The following is a 22398-nucleotide window of genomic DNA, read 5'->3' as shown; positions in this document are numbered from 1 at the left end:
AGACCCCCATAACTCTGTGTACAAATAGAACCAAAATGATTTGGTTCCATTTGTACACTCAGAGTCAGACCTGCAAGGGCCCATTTGGTTCCTCACTAACACTAATTTAGCAGGGACTGGGGACCCCCTGACCCCTTCAAGGACCCCTCTTTGAGAACCACTGGCCTAAATCTGGACTTGCGGCTGCTCCATCATACCAAACATATAATCAATGACATATACAAATAGTTTTTATTGAATGGTGTTTTCATGTCTTTGTAAGTCAAGGAAGTATTTAATTATGCTTTTGAAAGCCTACGTTCCAAATAAAACAAAAGTAAACCAAATACAAAACATTTATTGCATGTTTTGTTTAATCAACCATTCGGCATTCAACAAAGACAATTCGCCTTAAAAAACAAAACAAAAACAAATGGATGAAGAATACAAGTGCTTAAGGACTTTTTGCTGTACTGTTTAAGAATAACACTAGTACTGCAGTGAAGTCATTTGAGCCTGAAACAGGACTGGATTCCGTTCTCTTTAAGCTCAGTTTATTCACAAACAGGATTTTATTCTCGATGTAAATACTGACAACCAAGCCACGTGGCTCCAAACCAAATTAATGTTTGGTTTTCTATTCAGCAATTTGAAAGCTTTGGGATTGTGTGTCATTTACAAAGCAACCCTAGATTAGACACAGCATCACTTGCTTCATTATCTGTACATAACATTGCATAGCAATAATGCTCTGATGTTAAATGACCAATCATTGCTGTTGGGTAGAAACCTTATATGTCCATATTTCATAAGTTTATGTCCTTCTCCCCATAAATTAATGCCCTTTTTATACTTCATGTGACAGTGTCACACAAAGGTAATGAAAATAGCCCATCTACAAGCTCAACACGTCCCATGACAACAATCTATTTTCAAAATAGGTATCCCAGGTTGAAAATGGTTAAATCTGCCTGTGGTTCTAATACATATTTAACCAATGATAAGTATTAACAAGAGTTTTAGACTAAGTAATAACTTGGATCCATTGGAACACAGGTTTGTTTGTCTCCATTTCCTGTTTTTGACATACAAGGTTTCTACCCCCCAGCGAAGAAATGAAGTTTTAGAAGTGATATTTGACAGCAGTAGAACCCTCTGACATCATCCACCAACATGAACCATCCTGGAAACTGTATGCATCTTCTAGACCAGCAGAACAAACTACATTTGAACTGGGAACCTTGGTTTACTGTTTGTTTTGTGTGTTTTTTTTTAACTTCAGCAACAAATGCAATGGCAACGTTACAACTGTGGGTCCCCAGAGTGGCCAATATTGACGGTAGACCGTTCATGAACCCTTAAAGGAGTAGTTCACCCAAAAGATTACTTATTTTCTAACAATTGTACACCCCATGAAGCCTTGAATTCATGGATACATTTTCTTTTGTCACAGGAAGATGCTTATGTATCCGGTAGGAGACACAAAGTAGACTCTTTGTGTATCCTACCAGAAATACACCCGGTCATCAAATTATTGGCTAAGGAATGCGACAAAGACAAAAAAATCTCCATGAATTCAAGGCTTCATGGGGTGTGTAATTGATAGAAAATAAGTAATTTTTTAGGTGAACTACTCCTTCAGGGTCAATTTACGCTTTGCGCGGCAAGTGTCGAACGACGCATCGTGCGATGAAATTGACGTCAAAACCACAACATTTGTTGTGGAAGACCTTCTCAGAGGGTGTCGCGTACCTCTGGAAAAAGGAATGGTCCAAGATGCTTTATAAAATGTTGCATACTCTATTGATTGGGAAGATGATGTAAGCTTGGTTACAGAGATGCACGGGACAATCACTTCCTTGTTTACATTTTGTAGCGATGATGTCCGTGAGTCGCAGAGAATATGAACACTCAAAACTTTGTAAACATGTAGTGTAATGCGCCATTTGACACTTGTCGTTTAAACATAAATTGACCTTTACAGAGATATGTATGCAAAAAAAGAAAAGAAACATTTTCAATGTTCCACATGGATCTAAACCATCATCTATCAGACTATCATGCTGACTCCCAACCTGGGGCTCTGGACCCCCAGCGGGGCCCTCTAGAGATGACATGTTCAGACATGAGTCTCTAATTGATTGGAACCATTGAGTCCTAAATGGAGCAAGGCACCAACACTTCATGGGTTGGGGGTTCTACTGTACCGTGCAGCTCAGCTGGCGATGTGAGCGCCTTGCTCGAGCCTCGAAGCCCCCACAGAGGAATAGAACCCACAACCCTGCCGGTGTTCGTGCAGGAGGAAGGTGCAGGGTTCTGAAGCGGCGTTCTGTCGATGCGAGTAGCAGAGAGGAGGAGACGTACTCCTACTCTCCCAACTCCAGCTCCTCTAACTCCTTCAACAGCTGCTCCTCTTTCTGCATCTTCTCCAACTGGGGAGGAGAAACCCACATGGATTAAAGCAAAATAAATTCTCACAACTGAAATGTTGTGTTGGCCAAGTCATAATCTGCGATTGAAGGATTGCATGAAGGATTGAGGCTTTAACCATAGCTTTTATGAAACATCTGAGATTATTAGAGTTTTCAGGAATTTTGAGCATATATTCTGCTAGCTTGACAACTTCAAATACTCTAATCCAACGTGTTGTAAGCTTGCAGATAGCCTATTTTCGGTGCATGACATGCTTCCATCGAAGACATGCTGGCTACTATGGAATCCAAATGACTGACATCAGTTGTGGTGAGTGAGAACTTTAATCCATGAACCCATTGGTCATGAGAGGGAATTAAGCCCAGAACATTGTGTTCAGGTCTTTTCCCACAACAAAACACACTGACCTGGTTTTTCTGCATGGGTTTACCAGAGGCCTGCAGCTCCTTCAACTCCTCAATGGCTCTCAGCTTCTGCAGGTCAGAAAACAGAAGACTGCAATGTAGGGCTTTGGCAATTCATATAATTGTCGGTTTAATTACAATTTTGGCTTCGAACAATCATGAAAACAATATAATGGAGATAAAACGATTGTTGTGCTGCTGCTGGATTCTGTATCACTCTCAAGTGGCTTTGTGTTATAAATCCAGTGCAGCCGTTCCTTTACAGCGGTGCGCTCTTACCCTTCCCTAAATACCTAAACTCACTCACTCCTGTTCCTGACATACTGTAGTGTAGGGCATACAGCGACACAAGCAAGAGAAAACGTGATTAAAAAGGGCATTTGTTTCTGTCTAACCTGACATACTGTAGTGCAGGGCAAACAGAGACACAAGAAAGAAAATGTGATCAAAAAGGGCATTTGTTTCTGTCTAACCACCTGGCACAGTCTTACTGCTCACCTTCTTTACGTTCTTAATCTTCTTGTCTGTCTCCAGGTCACCAGACGTGGGTGCTGCTGATTGGCTGTTTGTGGCGGCGGGGGCGGGGTTAGAGGGAGGCTCTGGGGCTTCTACCTTTGCATCCTAAAACATTAAACATTATTTTTCTGATTCCTACTGTCTGTCAATCATAATTTCTTTATCACATACCCAGAGCCTTATTTATAGACAGAAATTGCATTTGTTCACTCTTGAAGACCTGTCTAGAGTGTATCCCGTACGCACTGTAGGAGTTATTCCTGCCTCAGTTGTGTATATATATGTATTGTGTGTATACTGTATGTCTCTACAGTGTATACTGTATAATTGAGTGTGACCTGTCGAGCAGCTTTCCTGGCCTCTCGTTTCTTCTGGTTCTTCAGAGCAGCTTTAGAAAGTTGTTTATCTCCAGCCGCTCCACCACGCATGTTCTGAGGGGGCTCCTCCTCATGCTGAGAGAGAGACACACAACGAAATATACACACACAGCAACAAGTCAGTTATTTGCCACACAAATGATGTTTGAGGGACAACAGGGTGTAGGATACAGGACAAAGATAAAGTGTAAGGATCGGACGATATGAAAATTACGTGTCATGATTATTGTGGCGAAGATTATTGCGGTTAGCGATATTATTGCGATTATGAAATTATGCTTCAAACTTTAAATGCCACTTTTGTTAACCACTTGAATCCCCAGCATCCCTATTCTGGGGGGAGCATTCGCCAAAAATAGCCGATCTACAAGCTCGCAACGCTTTGCAAGCTTTTAGATGTGCTATTTTTGGCGAATCGGTTTGTGTAGAGTAAAATAAGAGTGCCTCTTTACACTTCCGTTTTAAGTTTTAAGAGGGTTTAAGTGGTACTGAATTTACAGCTCAACAAAAGCGAATTCATCCTAGTGTATGACAGAGGACAATTTCACAATAAATTAAAATCTCCACAATACGATTGTGATCGTTTTTTTATCACGATAAACGATAATAACGATTATCATCCCATCCCTAATAAAGTGTCTAGGATGTGATAAGGCCAGGTTGTGGGAAAGGGCACACGTGTACGGTGTTATAAACCAACAACACTATCAGTTTATGCTCCATTCATCTCCCTACCCTCCTCACCAGTTTGGAGCTGGCAGAGGCTGGTTGGTTGCGTAGTGCTGGTGGCCTGTAGGCCTGTGCTGGTTTGGCCTCGGTGCTGCCCAGGTCACTGGGGGCGGCTTGGTACTTGACCGGCCGTGCAGGGAACACGTCTTCTGGGAAGGACTGCCACAGAACCTGCCACAACTCTGCACCTTGTGGGGTTTCCTGGAAACACCACAAAACCTCTTTTACACAGAATCCTTCAACTCTTCTAGAATAATCTACTAATGAACATGAAAACCTTGGGCACAAAGAGTTTGTAAAACACTGCTCTAGAGAAAACAAAAATGCTGTGGAAACCTGTCATTGCATACATTTAAATGCATTATTATTTAACATTTAAACGTATTACTATTGGTGTTAGTTATTGTTACCTGCTGGTAAAGAACAGAGCCGGTGTAGTGCCAGATCTTGTAACCATTAGAGACACGTAACCGTGGAGCGCAGGTTGCCGTGACAACATGCTCGCCGTCTGGGCACCAGGAGAAGAAGGTACAGTCTGGAGCCTGGGGCTTAGAAACCTGCGTACAGCAATACATACATGATATTACTGCATACATCAATACAAACAGCACATGACATTATAGACCTGTATATACATTATTATGTACTGTACATATTATACACCTACATACATCAATACATACTTAATACTGTATACATCAATACATACAGTACAGTACATGATATATTACTTAGAAACCTGCATACATAAATGCATACAGTACATGATATTACTGCAGTGCATACCAGGGTTTCCACTAGTGAATTTTTGGCCCGGCCACCAAGACCGACAGGATTATATTTTGATTATGGTTCGAGTGAACTGCTTGCGCGACTCCATCGCACAGTATAAACAAACTAAAATGTTATGTTTTGGGCTTTACATCTCATTTAACCTTTATAGTGCGTACCAAAAGATCCTGAAGGGGGCGTCAACAAGTGTCATTTGGAGCGGCGGACATCTTGGTGGGGGATAAACAGGTTGACTTAACATTGACCCCCACCAGTATGTCTGCAGCTACTATGCCACACCCCCCATGGTGACGACACGTTGCCAAGCACTATATGCAAAATCTGCAGCTTTTGCTTTGTTTTGTTAATGTTGATGGCAGGAAGGTTGAAGGAAGGTTGACTACTTGCCTTCATGTGTCACCAACTTTCACCACTTTATCCATTGCAGACTGCTTGCTTGTATAATATCCACGACCCATACAAGTTCGGGTCCCTGTTTTATTATCGTCAATTGGGTCCACTTGGTTCAGATTCTATTACCTCAGGACCCTGGTACTGTTTATCATGTGTAACACCCGAGCGAACCAAGTAGACCAGTACTCAGCGCTGATTAGGAGGAGCCGCAGCTGTGTAAAGCTTGATTTGTGCTTCACCGTATGGCAGTGTTGCTGCGTATCGAAAATACCAGACATACAAGCTCACAACGTGGCGTGTTGCGACGTGTTCTTACTTTATCCAAATAATAATGATAATAACAGGCTTAAATGATAAAATAGCCTAATAACAGCATTTGCCCAATCAGCCATGGTGGCCGGTTATGTTTATAATTAACGGCCAATTAAACATTTTATCGGTCCATGGAAACCTTGTTGCATGTACATTAATACATACAGTAAATGACTATAGAAACCTGCATACATCAATACATACATGACATTAGACAGGTTGTCTGTGCTTTGTCACTAGACAGTCTGTCTTCCTCACCTGTTTGTATTTCTTGACATCCCAAACCTCCATCTGTCCTCTCAAGTTCCCAAACCCAGCTAACACCAAGATATGACCCTGAGGACTGGACACAAACAACAACACCTTCAATAGTAAGAATAAAGGCCGTTTCAGATGGGGAGCGATTGACACGCCTGGTAATTAATTTTGAATGAGAGGCGGGTGAGTAGTTGTGACGCTCAGAGAATTTGAAGGGCGGAGAGGTACGTGGGCGCGGTCCCGTGAAATTCTTGCGCTTGTTTCATACACATGGGCGACAAGAGCAGGATTGTGGTCTGCTTTTTTCCCCATGCTACGCGTGTGTTTGTGTCTGCACATGAGGGGCACACCGCGATCCCGCTGATCCAAGCGAGAACGTCAATCACTCCCCATCTGAAACGGCCTTAACACATTCCCTGCCATTGACGGAGATCTCCGGATGAATTAATTAATTAATACCTGGCAGAGAATGTGATAACTCATTCCCTGCCAAGGATGACTTTTACGACTTTTTGTGTTTTATAAAAGATCGCACTGTTCTCTGTCACCCGAGTGATCAGTTTAACTTTCCACTCACCCGGAAATAACGTCATCCGAAGATTTCCGCCTCCATCCACTTCCTGTTTAACTTTTTCATTAAAACGGCTCTATCATCAGTTGACTGTTTTTGGCCTGGATTTCGCGAGACATGTTATTTTCAATATGCTACTAAAGAGAAGGGGCCGATCACGTGTGGAATGTTTGTTTTCTGGGCGATGCACACGGATACCGGGTGTGTTTACTAACGGTCAGACAAGCGAATTAGTTAAGAATGAAGAAAAAGAAGACAAAGAAAAAAGAGGAAGACAGGAGGGGGCGTTTAATTTTCTCACCTGTAGTAGGCAGCGTTTCTGGATCCGGTGCCGAAGTCAAACACAGGTTCACATTTGAGGTTATAGACGGTGGCCTTGGCAGGCATGAAACCATAAACCACACAGAACTCTGAAGAGTTAGGATGCCACACCACGTCATATATAGGACCGTTCTTAGCTGTAGGATGGAGACACACACACACATAGTAAACAATGACAATAGAACACTAGTAATGATAATAGTTGTGACATAGCTATACTATAAAAGCAGCTGTAAAGTAATAAGAATCAAAAACACAGCACACATGGTTACAGGACTCAACAGAGGAAATATTAGTACTAAACTTTAATTAGTTCAACTAGTATTAGTGGACACATCTATGTAGTCCATTAAAGTGTAATTGTGCATACTGACATAGTTGGTAACAATTGTCTTGATAATATTGGCTCTCTTCGACTACGAATGTTAACCCAGAACCTTCCCCAACCTGAAACTGTCCAGAACCCGTAAACCCAGAACCTTCCCCAACCTGAAGCTGTCCAGAACCCGTAAACCCAGAACCTTCCCCAACCTGAAACTGTCCAGAACCCGTAAACCCAGAACCTTCCCCAACCTGAAACTGTCCAGAACCTGTAAAGTTCAGATTGTTTTTTGTTTGTTTACGTTTTTCATTATAACCAGAACCACTTCAGAAGGGGTAGACAACGTAATTAAAAAGAGCTTACAACGTGTCACAATTATGAGCTTGTAGTTTCCCAGAACTCAGGGTTAGTACTACGTAACTCCTGAGCAGGGCTTAAATTAGGTTCTGAGAACCTTATCTGAAACCGAGCATGGAAACGGATCCGGAATCTGTGAAATGTGTTTCATGGCACGGTTCATGAGCGTTGCGCATGGTACATGCGCAGAGCAAGTACTGTCAGGAAACTCAATGCAGTTGCTGCTGGCTGACCATTGGCCGGTCTCAGCTCCATGCATCTATTCTCAACCAATCACAGTCACTTCATAATAGAGCACCCTATTTAAACCACCACCCCAGCTACCACCTGTCATTTTGGATGTACTTTTATGTACTATGGGGTTCGGAGTAGAAGGTAGCACGGGTCCAAAAAATGGGATCCGAACCGAAACGGACCCGTGGATAATTGGACCGGTCCGAACGGAACCGAGAAAATATTCTAAATTACTGGACCTGGTCCGAAACGGACCTGTGCTAGGTGGACCCGGCCCGAAAAGGGACCGAGGCAAACTGGACCCGTTCTGGTCAGACCCGGTCTGACCGGGTCTCTAGGCCCGTACTGGACCCGGAGCTCATTTATAGCTAAAATCACCGTGGTATTCAGATTAGCCATGTGTGTCAGTCAGCTCCTGCTCCCCCCCCCCGCCCCAACAGAGTAATCACAGACAGGCTGCGTCGCGTGCATTCTGCTCTGTGTTGCAGACAGACAGACAGACAACATTTCGCCGACTTTATACCGTCTGTCCCCGCAGATTATGTCCATAAACATAAAAAACCTCCATGGTGTTACTACGCACTACGCAGGTCGCAGGGTAGCAGCCCGGAAGACTCGGCCCAAAACACACTCGTCCCCATTTTCTTGTATTTGTTTTACTGAGGATAAGGTTAGAAATAAGTTTAGGTTTAGGCATAGTTTTACTGAGGTTAAGTTTAGGAATAACGTTTGATTTTGGCACCGTTTTAATGAGGTTACGTTTAGGATTAAGGTTAGGTTTAGGCATAGTTTACTGAGGTTACGTTTAAGAATACCAGGTGAATACAGCCGGATTTGCCCCGGGGTAGTCTGGGAGGCTTCGGCTCAAAGCCTGTACAGCAGGGGCGAGGCCACTGCGTTCTAACTGCGTTCTAAATCAACAGCCAATGAAGAAAAGGGGGCGGGATCCACATGCAGTGGGTGTTGCATGTAAATGGCAGCGACGGGAAGCAATTTCCCCTTGAGAAATTGCAGCCGCCATTGTTGTGTACTGCTGTTTTGCCTCTCGTCGGACTTTTTAGACGAGTTGCACAGCTCTCAGACCGGTAAGAGGCGTGTCCGCTCAGATTCTGAGCGTAAGTTACATCCCGCCCACAAATACCAGGGCTCTGGCCCAGAAGTTCCTCGCCCCTCCTGGCGAAAACTTCTGGGAACTCAGATTAGCCCCGGGGTGACTGTGTTTTGGGGCGACTGCAGTGCAGTGCGCATGAGATTGGCTGCGTTTCAATCGGCTGTTAACATTACACTATGAGAGAACAGGCGATATGGATTTGGGAGCGTAATTATAACGCATTGGTCTAATTTTAAAACCAAAGGTAAAAGAGATTACGGTAATATAATAATAATAATACAAAGCTGGTCGTCGGGTCCTCACGGGTCCACACGGGTCCATCCATTTCAAATGGATCCGACCACGACCGTGGCAATAGGAACTGATCCGACCCATGCCCGAGGTACATGTCAATATTTTGGCCCCGAACCGGCTCAGTTCTCGGTTCGGGGCTCGGGTCTTCGGTTCCGGGTGGACCCGTGCTACGCTCTAGTTCGGAGTCCCTATTGGTAACAAGATGTAATGTGCTTTCTCTGAGTGCCTAAAAGTAGATCCAATGAATCGCCAAACCAATAATAAATATATTGTTCATTTTATATTCAATACAAAATGATATAGATTGAATCCATTCATGAGTTGTCTTGACTGAAACTTAGTTTATGTCACCCAAGCTGTGCTACTCTTACGCTTGACTTGGCGGTGCTTGGAATCAAATCTAGAACCTTGTGGTCCAAACAGCTAGCTCTCTACTGAGTTTAATGTGTGTGTGTGTGTGTGTGTGTGTGTGTGTGAGTTTAATGTGTGCATTAAAGTGTAGTAGTGTGTACTAACGTAGTTGGACCACAGCACTCTCTCCATTAACAGCCACGTAGTGCAGACCCTGCTCTCCGTAGTACGATGCTCCAGTCTTATCAACCTCAGTGCTCGTTGACACCAACACCGCTGATGCTGCAACACACACACACACACATTTGTATTACTATACTTGTGAGGAAAAATGTAGGATGCCATTGAAAATTGCAGAAAAGTTCCCAAAAAAATGCCGATCTACAAGCTGGCAGATCGGTTATTTTTGGTGAACGACACCGGCGCAGAACTAATTATACAGGAATAACTGTAACCCAAACTCCTAAACCTAACCTCTAAAGGTCGAATCCTAACCCTGACCCAAACCTGAAATCTTTCCCAATTGTAAACCCAACTATAAAAATAAATTGAATCAATAAATCAATCATTTTTCTTGTGAGGACCAGAGAAATGGACCTCACAATGTCCATTTCTCAAATTCTACTATACTTGTGGGGACATGGCTGAAGGCATGTTACCTCCGCCTGGCAGAGATAACAAAATGTCAGCAACTTAAGTGCTGTTCACACTGAGCACTTTAACTATAACGATAAATATAATAACTATATCGGTCACCATCTTCTTTGTTATAGTTTTGGTGTGATTTTTTAAAACTATATCTTTACAGTTATAGTTATAGTGCTTGGTGTAATGACACAATTATATCTCAAGTACAAATTGGAAAATTGAATTAAATATGAGTAATAACGGACAATCGAGAACCAAACCAAAGTAATACAATAAATAACATAAAATTAAGCTTAAATTCTGGCACTAGACATCTGCACTGAGCCTCTGAGTGAGTCAACATTATGTACAGTCTAACAAATATAAAAACTGCATTTTATAGTAGTGAAAATATTCCTTGTACTGCAGTTCTATGTGATGTAGGTTTGTACTGGAACAATCATGTGTGAATATTATCTTTTAAACCTTTAAGACCTGAGGCGATTCTTTAAAAAAAAACTTTTTTTTTGTTTTCTTTTGAAAAAAATCAAAACATTTTTTTTCAAGATTTTTCAAAAATAGCAGATCTACAAGCTCGTATGATGATCAGATCTACTGAGCTTGTATATCTGCTATTTTTGAATAGCCAAAGACATCTAAAGTGACACAGATGCGTTCCAGGTATCAATGGGTTAAACATGAACCTTTTTTATTCCACAGCATGGACACTCTGTCTCCTTTGAAGAAGCTCTTGTTGGCCAGGGCGGCAGACGGACCCCCAAAATTGGGGTACTGATAGAGACGCACGAAGGATGGGGAGCCCTTCACACCTGGAACATACACCGCCACCTACAGGACACAACACCACATTACATCACTTCACACAGTTGCAATTAGGGCTGTCACGACTGATTGTCATACAAATATAATTGCGAGCAGGCGATTATAATGCAATAATTGTGACAGGCCTAGTTTACAATACATGTTGTCCTACCTTACTGGGATGTCCTCCTGGCGACAGAACAAAGTCAGACACCTTCTGCATGTGAAGCTTGTTGGCGATGGTGTCTGAGAACACAGGTAGAAACAGTCACTGTTACAATACAATTACAATGGTCTTTTTTATGTTATTAGTATTAAATGAATAATTACAATTTAGGCATTTAGCAGACACTGTTAGCCAGAGCGACTTACAATAAACAAGGTAAATAATCACATAAATAGAATGCAGAGAGAACAGTACATAGTGCCTCTCAAGAAAATAGGATACAATGAACCTAGCATTTGTCTAAACCACATGCTATCTAAATAACATTCTGTGCATTGAAACTATAAGACACCAGGTAAACAGTGACCCTAGAATCTGTCTAAATAACCTGCTATCTAAATCACAATCTTAACTCTATCTACATCAAATTCTTAACATTTTGTGGTCGGGAAAAACAGAAGGAAACAAAAGACATGGGAACGAGTGACCCAAGATATGTCTGCATAGTAGCCAATAGCCATATCTTGGTCAGTTGCTGGCATAATATGAAGAGAAGGTGGCAAGAAGGGGTACAGGGAGAGTGAAATTAATAATACATTACACAGCACTTTGCAGAGCTTTACATACGAGTATATTAGTTAGGGCTGAGCCAAAGATTTTGGTGATCAGACTGGGATTGGGACTCAGATCCCAGATTCAAATGTATATTATAATCCATGATGAAGAGACATAGAAACTTATTTTATTCATACATAATGTATGGTATTTTATTTACAGTATATAATAGTATTTTATTTATGTACAGTCTTGTATAGGTGTATCAATACAGCACTAGGTTGTCTCTTACTGAAGTCATTGTTCTCAAAGAAGTGAAGTTCATTGTTGACGCTCCGCACAGCGATCTTCTCATCATCTGACCAACTGGGACACCTGAGAAAATAACACACCATACAATAACACACCGTACAATGACATACCATAGACACATCATACAATAACACTCCAGTGAGACACCATACAGTAATAACACACATACAATAATAACACCCCATATAATAACACCCCATTAAAATAACAACATGCTATAGCACACCATACAATAGCATAACGTCTCTGTCGGGTGGAAACCTCATATGTCCAAAACTGTCCAAAAATCCAAAAGTAGCAAAAGTAGCAGATTGAAAAGCTCCATTTCAAGCTTATATCTGCTACTGTTGATGCATTTATGTGACGCTGTAGTATGATCAAGTAGGGTGTTAATTTAGGAAAAAACATCAGAAGTTAGAATATGGAGATAGGATTGTTTTTTTTAATCTCTGGCTATTTGAACATCTTCGGCTTCGGAAAGGCTTTCCGAACTATAGATCAGATAGTCAGGACATCTGGAGGTGCACAGGTTTCCGAGGAAATGTTCTGAGACCTTTTCTGAAGAAAGGTTCAGACGTCCGAAGGAGTATGCATTGCGCTTTATTGTATATAAGGAGGTTCCAGTTCTTAAAGTAGCCATTGATTTTGTTCTGGCCCATCATCTAATGACTTACAAAGAAACTGTCCCGAGGTCAAACTTACTGCCATAGTACACACCATACAAAAACACACACCACAACACATGTGACATCACAGTCAACATGATCAGTGTGTTCTCACCATAAATCAACCTTCTTCTGATAAAGAGCCTTCAGGTTGCTGCCTGTCTGCAGGTCCCACAGCTGAAGGTTAGGGTCCCCCTGCACACTCTCCTGGCTCTCTGACACACACACACACACACACACACACACACACACACACACACACACACACACACACACACACAATGTATACTGGGTGTTGTCTTCATAGTCATTATGAAAGAAACTGGTTTGTGGTTTCACAAGCCAGTATGAAACCACAAACCAGTAGGGTGTGTTGGTAACCGAAACGCTCACCCCAAAACACACTCGCCCCCATTTAAAATGTTCTTGTATTCGTTTTAAGGTTAAGAATAAGGTTAGGTTTAGGCATAGTCTTTACTAAGGTTACGTTTAGGAATAAGGTTAGGTTTAGGCATAGTTTTACTGAGGTTACGTTTAGGAATAAGGTTAGGTTTAGGCATAGTTTTACTGAGGTTACGTTTAGGAATAAGGTTAGGTTTAGGCATAATTTTACTGAGGTTACATTAAGGAATAAGGTTAGGTTTAGGCATAACTGAGGTTACATTTAGGAATGCCTAGTGGCGACCGTTCCGAGGCCGCCGGATTTGACCCGGGGCGAGCGTGTTTTAGGGCGAGCATTCTTGTATTCAGTGTGACCGTCTACTGGTATATACTTACTGGTGTAGGGTTGCCAGGTAGCCAGTATGGTATTAAGGGGGGAGAACTGCAGTAGGGCTGTTTTAGGAAGGTCAAAGGTCGAAACGACTGACCCATCTGAAACCTTCACCACGCTTACCCTGGCAACACAGACATGAAACTGTTTTTATTGTTGTTCATGCTGTCTTGACAAGGTGTCCATTGAAAAAGGTGGTGTAAGTGATATTGCCTTGTTAAAGTGTTACATAGCTCTACTACTGTATTCTGATGATAATAATGATCATCTCTGAATGTACCACTGTACTGGATAAAAGAAAAATATGTATTAGTTAAATAAATAAAATGACTGAGTAAAAACATCAATATATTCAAAGATTTGCACAAATTCTCACAATTTTTCAAAAATAGGAGATTCCAGGTTCCAGGGGGTCCCCAGCAAAAGTAGTTAGTATAGCATCACAATCATTTTAACCACTTTAACCATTGTTTTATGCTTTGGCTATTCTGTCCGTGGAGGGGTAAATAAACTTAACTATGTGAAAATAACATCTATTCTGTGCTGGCTGGATTGTCTCACGTTCATGATATACAAGCTCATCTATAGGTCTGCTATTTTTGAAAAATCTTGAAGATTTGAGCAAATCTTTGAATACACATATTTTTTAAAGGTTGTAGGTAGAGGTCGGGGGTCAGTTACTTGTCTCCGTTGCACCATCCAAACATGGAGCCATCTTTGCTGAAGGTCACATGTCTGCTCTGTCTGTTGTCCCTGGAAACAACACAACACAACACTATTACACACAAACATACCATGACTAAAACAAAAAATACACAATTAAAAATATATTCTACGCTATCTATCGATCTGTATACCCATCCATCCATCCACATTCATGCAAGCAGTTTGTGATGCATATGATTATATGAAAAAGATGCTATATAAATAAAGTTTTTTATTTCAGATGAATTGATAGATATATAGATGGATAGATAGATAGGACTTTACATCAAGGGGGCAAGCACGACTTCAACACGTTTCAAAATTACTGAGCCTTCTTACTGAGTGCACGGTCTGGAAAAGTTACTTTACAATAAATCTCTATAATACCAGCACTCACAGAACTGGAGGTGAAGTTGTCATTTAGAAGTTGTCATGATATACTGCAGATTAACCTTGTGTCACCGTGACACAAGGTTAACCTGCTCTGCAGTATATCATGGCAACTTATAAATAAAAGTGCCTTAAAGGACAGTTCTGTAAGTGCATTCTCTTATAGAGATTTAATGTAAAGATAGTATTAGTAAAAGGACTTGACACAGAAAGAAACATGGTGCATCTCAGTCCTGATGGCAATCAATGACATGGAGTGACATAAAAGTGTATAGAGCAGGGGTCTTCAACAGGGGGTCCTCAGAGTTACTACAGGGGGTCCGCCAAATCTTTGTGTGATAGGACTTTTTTTTACATTAACCACTTGAACCCTAGCATCCCTTTTCTGAGGAGCCAAAAATAGCAGATCTACAAGCCCACATAGCTTGTAGATCGGCTATTTTTGGCAAAGAGTTATAGGTGTGGAGGGAAAAAAGAGCAGCAAAAGTTTATCTGAAACACAATTTTATACAATATAAAGGGGGTCCCTGCTTCATCTCTCTCTCAGCTAGGGGGTCCTTGGCCTGAAAACGTTGAAGACCCCTGGTATAGAGAACACAAGAAGACAACATGGTGACACACGGTTGTGTTTATCAAAGTGTTTAGTCACCTCTGGAAGGTGGGACACTCCTCACAGTGTGGTGGTCCACGTAGCAATGTGGTTCCATTTGAACCACGCACTGTTGAGACAGACAGACAGACAGACAGACAGACAGACAGACAGACAGACACACACACACACACACACACACACAGAAACAGATAGAGAGAGAGACTCAATAAAAGACAATAATATTAACTTATTATGACTTAAAATCGTATGAATAGCTAATTTAACTGACTTATTAATAATATTTCAAACCACGTTGGCAGATATGAGTTCAGTTGGCATATGTGTAATGTACATGAAGACATTCACCAGCATAACAACGCTATTTTTTAAACGGCATTCATTTTAATAGCGTGTATTGTATGATTGTTACACTACATTCTCATTGAGAACGGTAAATCTCCATGCGATATAAGTTTGATAAAACGTGTTTGTTGGTAGAATTAAAATGCAGCACCTGCAAGAAGGGGAGTGGGAGGCGCCATCTTGAATGTTACCGGAAACAGAAGCCCGGCAGAGCGGACGTTACGTTTAAAAGAAGGGCGGGGCGGGCGTATTCTTCAATGCCACATCAGCACATGATAAACAGAGTAGGCCTATTTTATAAATGTTGTTATTCTGTACATATATCGTGATGTGTACATATGAAATGATATGTAAATGGAGTTGTTTACATTATGTGCTTTTATTTTATTTCGTAAAAATATTATTTTTGTCTTCTTTCTGGGGTAAAGATACATACGGTAGTTTATGCCTTAACATTACTTTTGAGGCACATTCATATAATTCTAGCTATGCCGTTATAAATGTAATCAGCTACTAATGATATCATATATATATTGATGCTCTATGTTAAAAATACAGCACCAAGATTATTATAAGCTATAAAACTGTAGAATTATGAATAAAACAATGTTGCACCCGTGTTAAACTAATCATATAATAGAGGCATGTCAAACTCTAGATAATTGTGTGCAAAAAATATATATATTTTCATGATTAAAAATAAGTTGAGCTCAATGAAAATGTAAGGATATATATTTATTATCGTCTAAACTTTGGCTAAAACATGGCAAATAAAGACCGGTTCAACTAAAGGTAAAATTATACCTTACGTCTCGTAGTGACACGCCGCAGCTCCGAGCGGGGAGGAGTTTAGCGTAGCTATAAACCAGAAATAGCAGATCTACAAGCTCACAACGCATAGCACCGTGACGCGTTGTGAGTTTGTAGATCTGCTATTTTTGGCGAATCACATTTTTGTACGTACACGTAGCCTATATGTGGGAGGAGCTTAAGTTAGTGTGTACGTAGACAAGTCTGGTCTCTCTGTTCTTTAGATCTGCAGCCTCTCTGAGAGCAAGACGCGTCAGTTTATCCGAGTAAAAACTTTAATTTAACTTTAAATTTAATTAAAGCAAAACTACAACCTTCAGCAAAGATGGTGGCTAAACAGAGGATGCGCATGGCCAACGAGAAGCACAGCAAGAACATCAACCAGAGAGGCAATGTGACCAGATCCGCTGTGAGTAAAGCTGCTCAACTTATTATCATAACTGCCATTCGTATTAATGCCAGTCAGCAGTATTTAAAAAACACTATGTTGGTGTGTTTAAGCGTAAGTAATAGAGCATGAGACTTGCAGTGGTGGAAAAAGTACTAATATACAAATGTTTTACTTAAGTAAAAGTATCAATACTGCAATCATCCAATGTAGAAATACTTAAAAGTCCAGGAATTCAAAATTTACAAAAGTACAAAAGTATTGGTATCAAAATATCTTAAAGTACCAACAGTAAAAGTACTCATTATTCAGAATATGTATATTTCTCAAGTTTTCAAATGTATAAACAAATTGTCGAAATGTATATAGGGTTGAAGTGGTTAATTTATGTAGTGTAATAATAATAAAAAGTAACTAGTAACTAAAGTTTTCAAATAATTGTAGTGGAGTAAAAAATATTTGACTCTGAGATGTAGTGGACTAGTAGAAGTAAATGTACTGAAAATTGGAAATACTCCAGGAAAGTACAAAAATACCTCAAAATTGTACTTAAGTAGAGTACTTGAGTACATGTACTTAGTTACTTTCCACTACTGGTCAGCAGTATTTAAAAACTACAATGTTGGTTTGTTTAAGTCTAAGTAAACAGAGCATGAGACTTAGTGTATATGTATCTTGAGTATTTTTTCACAGTTACAAACTCTTGAGTTTAAAGTTTGCAAATAAGATAGTTTGTTGGAAAATGATGATGGAAATTCAAATGGTGTATATTTATGTGATTGATCTAATGATTGATGTGTTTTTCCATGGCAGAGAACCCTGGGTGATGACAAGGGAGTGGGTCCATGGCTTCTGGCTCTGTTCCTGTTTGTTGTCTGTGGCTCAGGTAAATATTGAATCCTCATTTATTCTTGTCTTCTAATTAAAGTTTTACTTTGGATATATTGACAAAAATGCATGTACATACATGACCATATCGTCTCTGTCGGGTGGAAACCTCATATGTACAAAACTTGGAGCTCAAAACGCATTGCGTTTCGAGCTTGTAGATCTGCAGTGTGAAGCTGCAGTATGATCAAGTAGGGCGTTAATTTACGGGAAAAAAACATTCCATATTCTAAAAGGCTAGAATATGGAGACAAGAGGTTTCCCGCCCAACAGCGACAATACATATTTGTACATATAACTGTCAAAAGCATAAAACCACAAACAAGTTTGAGAGCTTATATCTATATCCTTTGAGTCCTGGAAGGTCTGTGTCACACTGTAAAACCCCTCAGTTTTTATTCTTAGTACATCATTCCTGTGTTATAAAGGGTATATTTTGAGTATATTTTAAGCTAAAAGGATAAGACAAAAAAAGTCCTGGGCACTTGTTTCCTTCGTAGTCCTATGTATTCAATTCATCAACATAACATAAAAATAACAGCAAAATACAATATCATCAACAAATATAAAACACTATGTACAAAGTAGAAAAAAGGGGAAAAAGAAGGGGGAAAAAACTGTCGGCAGTGAATGCCATCACCTTTGATGACTTCATCATGTTATGTAATAGTACGACTAAATGCAGATGTTGAAGGACCAACTGAACGTATCAAAGTCCATCTTTTATCATCTGCCAGGAGGACCAGGATAATCTTTGGTCTCTGGCTCCTCTGAGTGGGATTAGAGATTATGTTTCTACCTCTCCTCTGTGTAAGGAGAGGTAGAACTGAAAAATAAAATAAAAAATAAAATAGATTTTCAGAGTTGTGCTCCAATTAGGATTAGACATGTAGTGGTTAGGTTTATGGGTTGGGTTAATAGAATTATGCGTGATTTATACTGAAAATAGCCCATCTACAAGTTATTTTCGGTGCACAACATCTGCAGGGCAACTAAGCATGACTCAGGCTTAAGGGTTAAAAGTGGCAAAAGAAATGATAAAAATGTCTTTATACCTTCCACATAAGTCCCACACTCTGACCATACGCAGTAACTTTAATGATGACGTTTCGCCCTTGAGGTCCGAAACGTCATCTAAATCAAGACATTTGTTAATTTTTAAGAAGGCCTGAAGGCCCGAAACATCTTCTTTAACCACTTAAACCCCAGCATTCGTATTCTGCAGAAGACCTTAGCTGAAAATAGCAGATCTTAAGCTCACAACGCTTGTAGATCGGCTAATTTCAGCAAAGATATTTAGAGTAGAGCAAAAAAACAGAATAGGAACTTAGTGTCAAGCCCTGAGGGACCCCGGTCATCCAAGTAAAGGAATTAAGTGGTTAAAGTTACTGCATATGGAGCCAGAGAGTGGAACACTCTCTTCCTCTTTTAAGTTTATTCATAGTAATCAGCACCTCACCACAACATTTGGTGTGCATTACCGTTCCTGCTGTAAAATTGCTGTCCTAAAATTTTGTCCTCACAGTAATAGTAAACCAACGTATGTGTGTGTGTGTGTGTGTGTGTGTGTGTGTGTGTGTGTGTGTGTGTGTGTTACCAGCTATCTTCCAGATCATCCAGAGCATCAGGATGGGCATGTAAACGTGACATCATCACCAGGGGATGGAAAAAAGAGACCATCCATCGCACTACCGACAAGATTACAGCGAATGCCCGGGACCACTGCCATCTTTACACACTCACACGCACACGTAACCCGCACATTTCCACCACCAATTACCGGCCACCTCCCTCCTCCCCCTACCCTGCCCCGGGCAGAGCGTCAAACCATTCCTCCTTTGTTTAAACTTTCCGTCATGCAGGGGTTTCCGTTGCGTCTGAACCGGGCCTGTTTGTTTCCCAGCCTTTCCAACCTTCAGATGAAAAAAACCACTAAAGCCTTTCTGAGGCCACGCGGATGATGACCCAGAAATGATGGTCTCGATAAGGTTCTATTTGTCCTTTTTTTTATAAGCTTCCCACAGCTACACCCAACTGCCTTAGAATGAGTCTCTCTCTGCCAGAGAGGAACCGTACCTACCACACCTCATCTAGCCATCAGCTAACAACAACTGTTGCATTAGCAGTAGTTTAGGACGAGTGGTTCTCAGCCCCCCCCCCCCTCCACAGTGGTCTTTGAGGGGGGTTGCCCCAGCTAGACGATTGATCATTAGAATAGGAACCAAAAAAGATCCCCTCTAGGGTATTGGTTCTCAAAGTGGGGTCCTTTGGGGGTTCCAGGGGGTCCCCAGCAAAATGTGTCTTGACATGAAAAGTTTGAGAACCACTGCCCTAGGGGTCTGTCACTCTGAGTTTGTTACAGGTCCATTTGGTTCCATTTGTACAATCTCGGAGTTAAATTAACTTACGATTTTCATCTCTGGGTCCCAGAGATGAAAATCATAATCAAATCAAATTAGACAAGTTGAGAATCACTGGTCCAGGATTTGTTTCTCTCCACATTTGAGGTGCAGCACAACATTTCAGTCACCTTTTTAGAGCATTCCCGAATTTACACACACTGTGTTATCTTTTACACTAGCCCTTCCCCCAGTACCGTTTAGATACTGAGCAGGTTCTCCATGCTAGTGGGAGCATTCCTGGTTTGACTTCCACACATTCCCCCCAAAAAAGCCAGGAAACTTGTATTTCTCTCTTGTAATATTCTTTTATACCTGGAGGACAAAAGCTACGGTTTGTTTGAGTTGAACTCGTTTCATTCCTTCCTGCCTGTTGTGTCATCACGAAGGTGTTTCCTAAGAACACCCAGCCACACCCAGCTCTATTGTCCTGTTTGTTTTCCATTTAATGCTGAGATGGTTCACACAGCAGTGGGTCCATGTTAATCTAATCTCATGTTTTGTTTGTTGACACCTTGATGCTCATTGAAATCTGTGTCTGTGAGTTTCAGTTTGTCAATGAGGTTTGAAGTTGTCTTTTTGTCTGTCTCACTCTGGTCTCACTATTTCCTCTTTCTCCCTTATCTCTATCTCTATCTCTTTGTGTTGCTATGAGTTGTCATACCTGATTTATACATTGTATGTCAGTGTCGCACACTAAAACAGCAGATCTTCAAGCTGCTACAAGCTGAAAATAGTGCTTATCAGAACATTATTACAGCATTAATGCATGCATATATTAATGAATATGCCTTTGTCTTTTTATCCTGACAAATGTGGACAGACACTGATGAAGCTCACATTGTTCTACCAGTAACAAATGAGCTGCATGGGTAATAATAAAAGATGAAAAGCATTTTTTTTTAAAGCAACAAAGGCATTTGATAGTCTACCATGGTGAAAGTACGTATTCAAATCCATTGACTGTAACAAAAACACTTGGTGTTTCCACACAAGAGCTTGTAGATCGGCTATTTTCTGTGTGCAATGCGATGCACAACCAAGTATGAATCAGGCGTTTCTCCACCTCTCTCTTTCTCTCTAGTCTGTTTCTATGAGACGACAGTCTCTTCATCCACACTGGACTGCATCCTTTATGACCAGGACAGTATTCATAAAACAATCTGCTTTCATTTAACCTCCAGTCAGTGTTCCAACACAGAGAACTTGTCCTCTTGAATGTTTGGAGCTTGATTTGTTAAAATATGTCATTCAAAGTGCCTCTTGGTTTTAACTGTCAATCAGTTTCTGCCAACAACTTTATTCCAAACTAGTCTTTAAAATGGTTGTAAGACCCCAGTATCTGGTGTTTACACCTCTCTCTATCTCTTGTATCTACTACAGTATATATTTGTGTTTTATCTTACTTGACAGAAGGAATTCATGTCTCTTGCGAAACGGGAGGATTTGAATGTAGGGAGGTGGCAGACTGCACTGTGTGTGGTCTCCCACCTGTCTGTCAAAACATGTTTACAAAATGAAATAAATGCTTGTTGAAGAATTAACATTGTGTATACTGTATCTTTTACTGAAACATACTAAAATAATAAAACATTAGGTGATGGACATGAAGGAGCTTTATGCACATTGCACAATAATTGAATAGATTATTATCAATACTGCAATATAGAAATACTCTGGTACAAGTAAAAGTCCGGAATTCAAAATGTACTTGAGTAAAAGTACAAAAGTATTGGCATCAAATTGTACTTAAGGTACCAAAAGTAAAAGTACTCAACTTATTCAAGTTTTCAAATGTATATAAATCTTTTGAAACTAACCGATTTACAAGCTCACAATGCATGGCATTGTGAGCTTGTAGATCGGCTATTTTCAAATCACTGAAATGTATGTAAGGCTGAAGTGGTTAATGTATATTTTGTAATAATAATCAAAATCTACAAAGTAACTATAAATAAAGGTTTCAAATGCAGTGGCGTAAAAGTACAATATTTGTATCTGAGATTTAGTGGAGTAGAAGTAAAAGTATTGGAAATTGGAAATACTCATGTAAAGTAAAAAAATACCTCAAAATTGTACTTAGGTACAGTACTTAAGTAGATGTTCACTAGGAAAGACCAAACATAAGACAAAAATAGGTTTAGGTTGTTTATTGAAAACCCAGGAGTATGATCGTTTATGGGCGCGTCG

General features: G+C 40.5%; 2 protein-coding genes across 3 annotated transcripts; one reads left to right on the top strand and one right to left on the bottom strand.

The window, feature by feature from the left end:
• Positions 1-321: 321 nt before the first annotated feature.
• On the bottom strand, positions 322-15913 carry LOC311050911 (eukaryotic translation initiation factor 2A-like). Of its 2 annotated transcripts, none has more exons than XM_084065137.1 (17): positions 15875-15913; positions 15418-15487; positions 14355-14426; positions 13679-13797; positions 13017-13116; positions 12217-12299; positions 11376-11449; positions 11086-11230; positions 9920-10036; positions 7066-7222; positions 6194-6278; positions 4849-4995; positions 4454-4639; positions 3671-3784; positions 3315-3437; positions 2820-2885; positions 322-2411 (listed from the first exon to the last, which is right to left on the bottom strand). In XM_084065137.1, the coding sequence occupies exons 1-17, from the start codon at positions 15900-15902 to the stop codon at positions 2346-2348; spliced, it is 1752 nt and encodes a 583-aa protein (XP_083921263.1). In that variant the 5' UTR covers positions 15903-15913; the 3' UTR covers positions 322-2345. The 2 variants fall into 2 exon arrangements, with proteins under 2 accessions (XP_083921263.1, XP_083921264.1); XM_084065138.1 differs by having other exon boundaries at positions 3315-3428.
• An 819-nt stretch (positions 15914-16732) lies between these two features.
• LOC311050887 (stress-associated endoplasmic reticulum protein 1-like) lies at positions 16733-21752 on the top strand. Its single transcript, XM_084065101.1, has 3 exons — positions 16733-16942; positions 17735-17807; positions 19410-21752. The coding sequence occupies exons 1-3, from the start codon at positions 16859-16861 to the stop codon at positions 19448-19450; spliced, it is 198 nt and encodes a 65-aa protein (XP_083921227.1). The 5' UTR covers positions 16733-16858; the 3' UTR covers positions 19451-21752.
• Positions 21753-22398: the final 646 nt, after the last annotated feature.

The sequence above is a fragment of the Gymnoscopelus microlampas genome, assembly GCF_963454915.1.
Source record: "Gymnoscopelus microlampas genome assembly, chromosome: 8".
In the NCBI taxonomy this organism is placed as follows: domain Eukaryota; kingdom Metazoa; phylum Chordata; class Actinopteri; order Myctophiformes; family Myctophidae; genus Gymnoscopelus; species Gymnoscopelus microlampas.
Note: the sequence above shows the minus strand (reverse complement) of the source record. Positions and strands in the feature narration are given on the sequence as shown.

Coding starts and splice junctions, on each gene's coding strand:
- LOC311050911 (XM_084065137.1), bottom strand. CDS start 15,902: ATGGCGCCTCCCACTCCCCTTCTTGCAG. Junction 12,300..13,016: donor CAGAAGAAGGTTGATTTATG/GTGAGAACACAC, acceptor TTATTTTCTCAG/GTGTCCCAGTTGGTCAGATG. Junction 2,886..3,314: donor AGATTAAGAACGTAAAGAAG/GTGAGCAGTAAG, acceptor TCTGACCTGCAG/AAGCTGAGAGCCATTGAGGA.
- LOC311050887 (XM_084065101.1), top strand. CDS start 16,859: ATGGTGGCTAAACAGAGGATGCGCATGGCCAACGAGAAGCACAGCAAG. Junction 16,943..17,734: donor GCAATGTGACCAGATCCGCT/GTGAGTAAAGCT, acceptor TTTCCATGGCAG/AGAACCCTGGGTGATGACAA. Junction 17,808..19,409: donor GTTTGTTGTCTGTGGCTCAG/GTAAATATTGAA, acceptor GTGTGTTACCAG/CTATCTTCCAGATCATCCAG.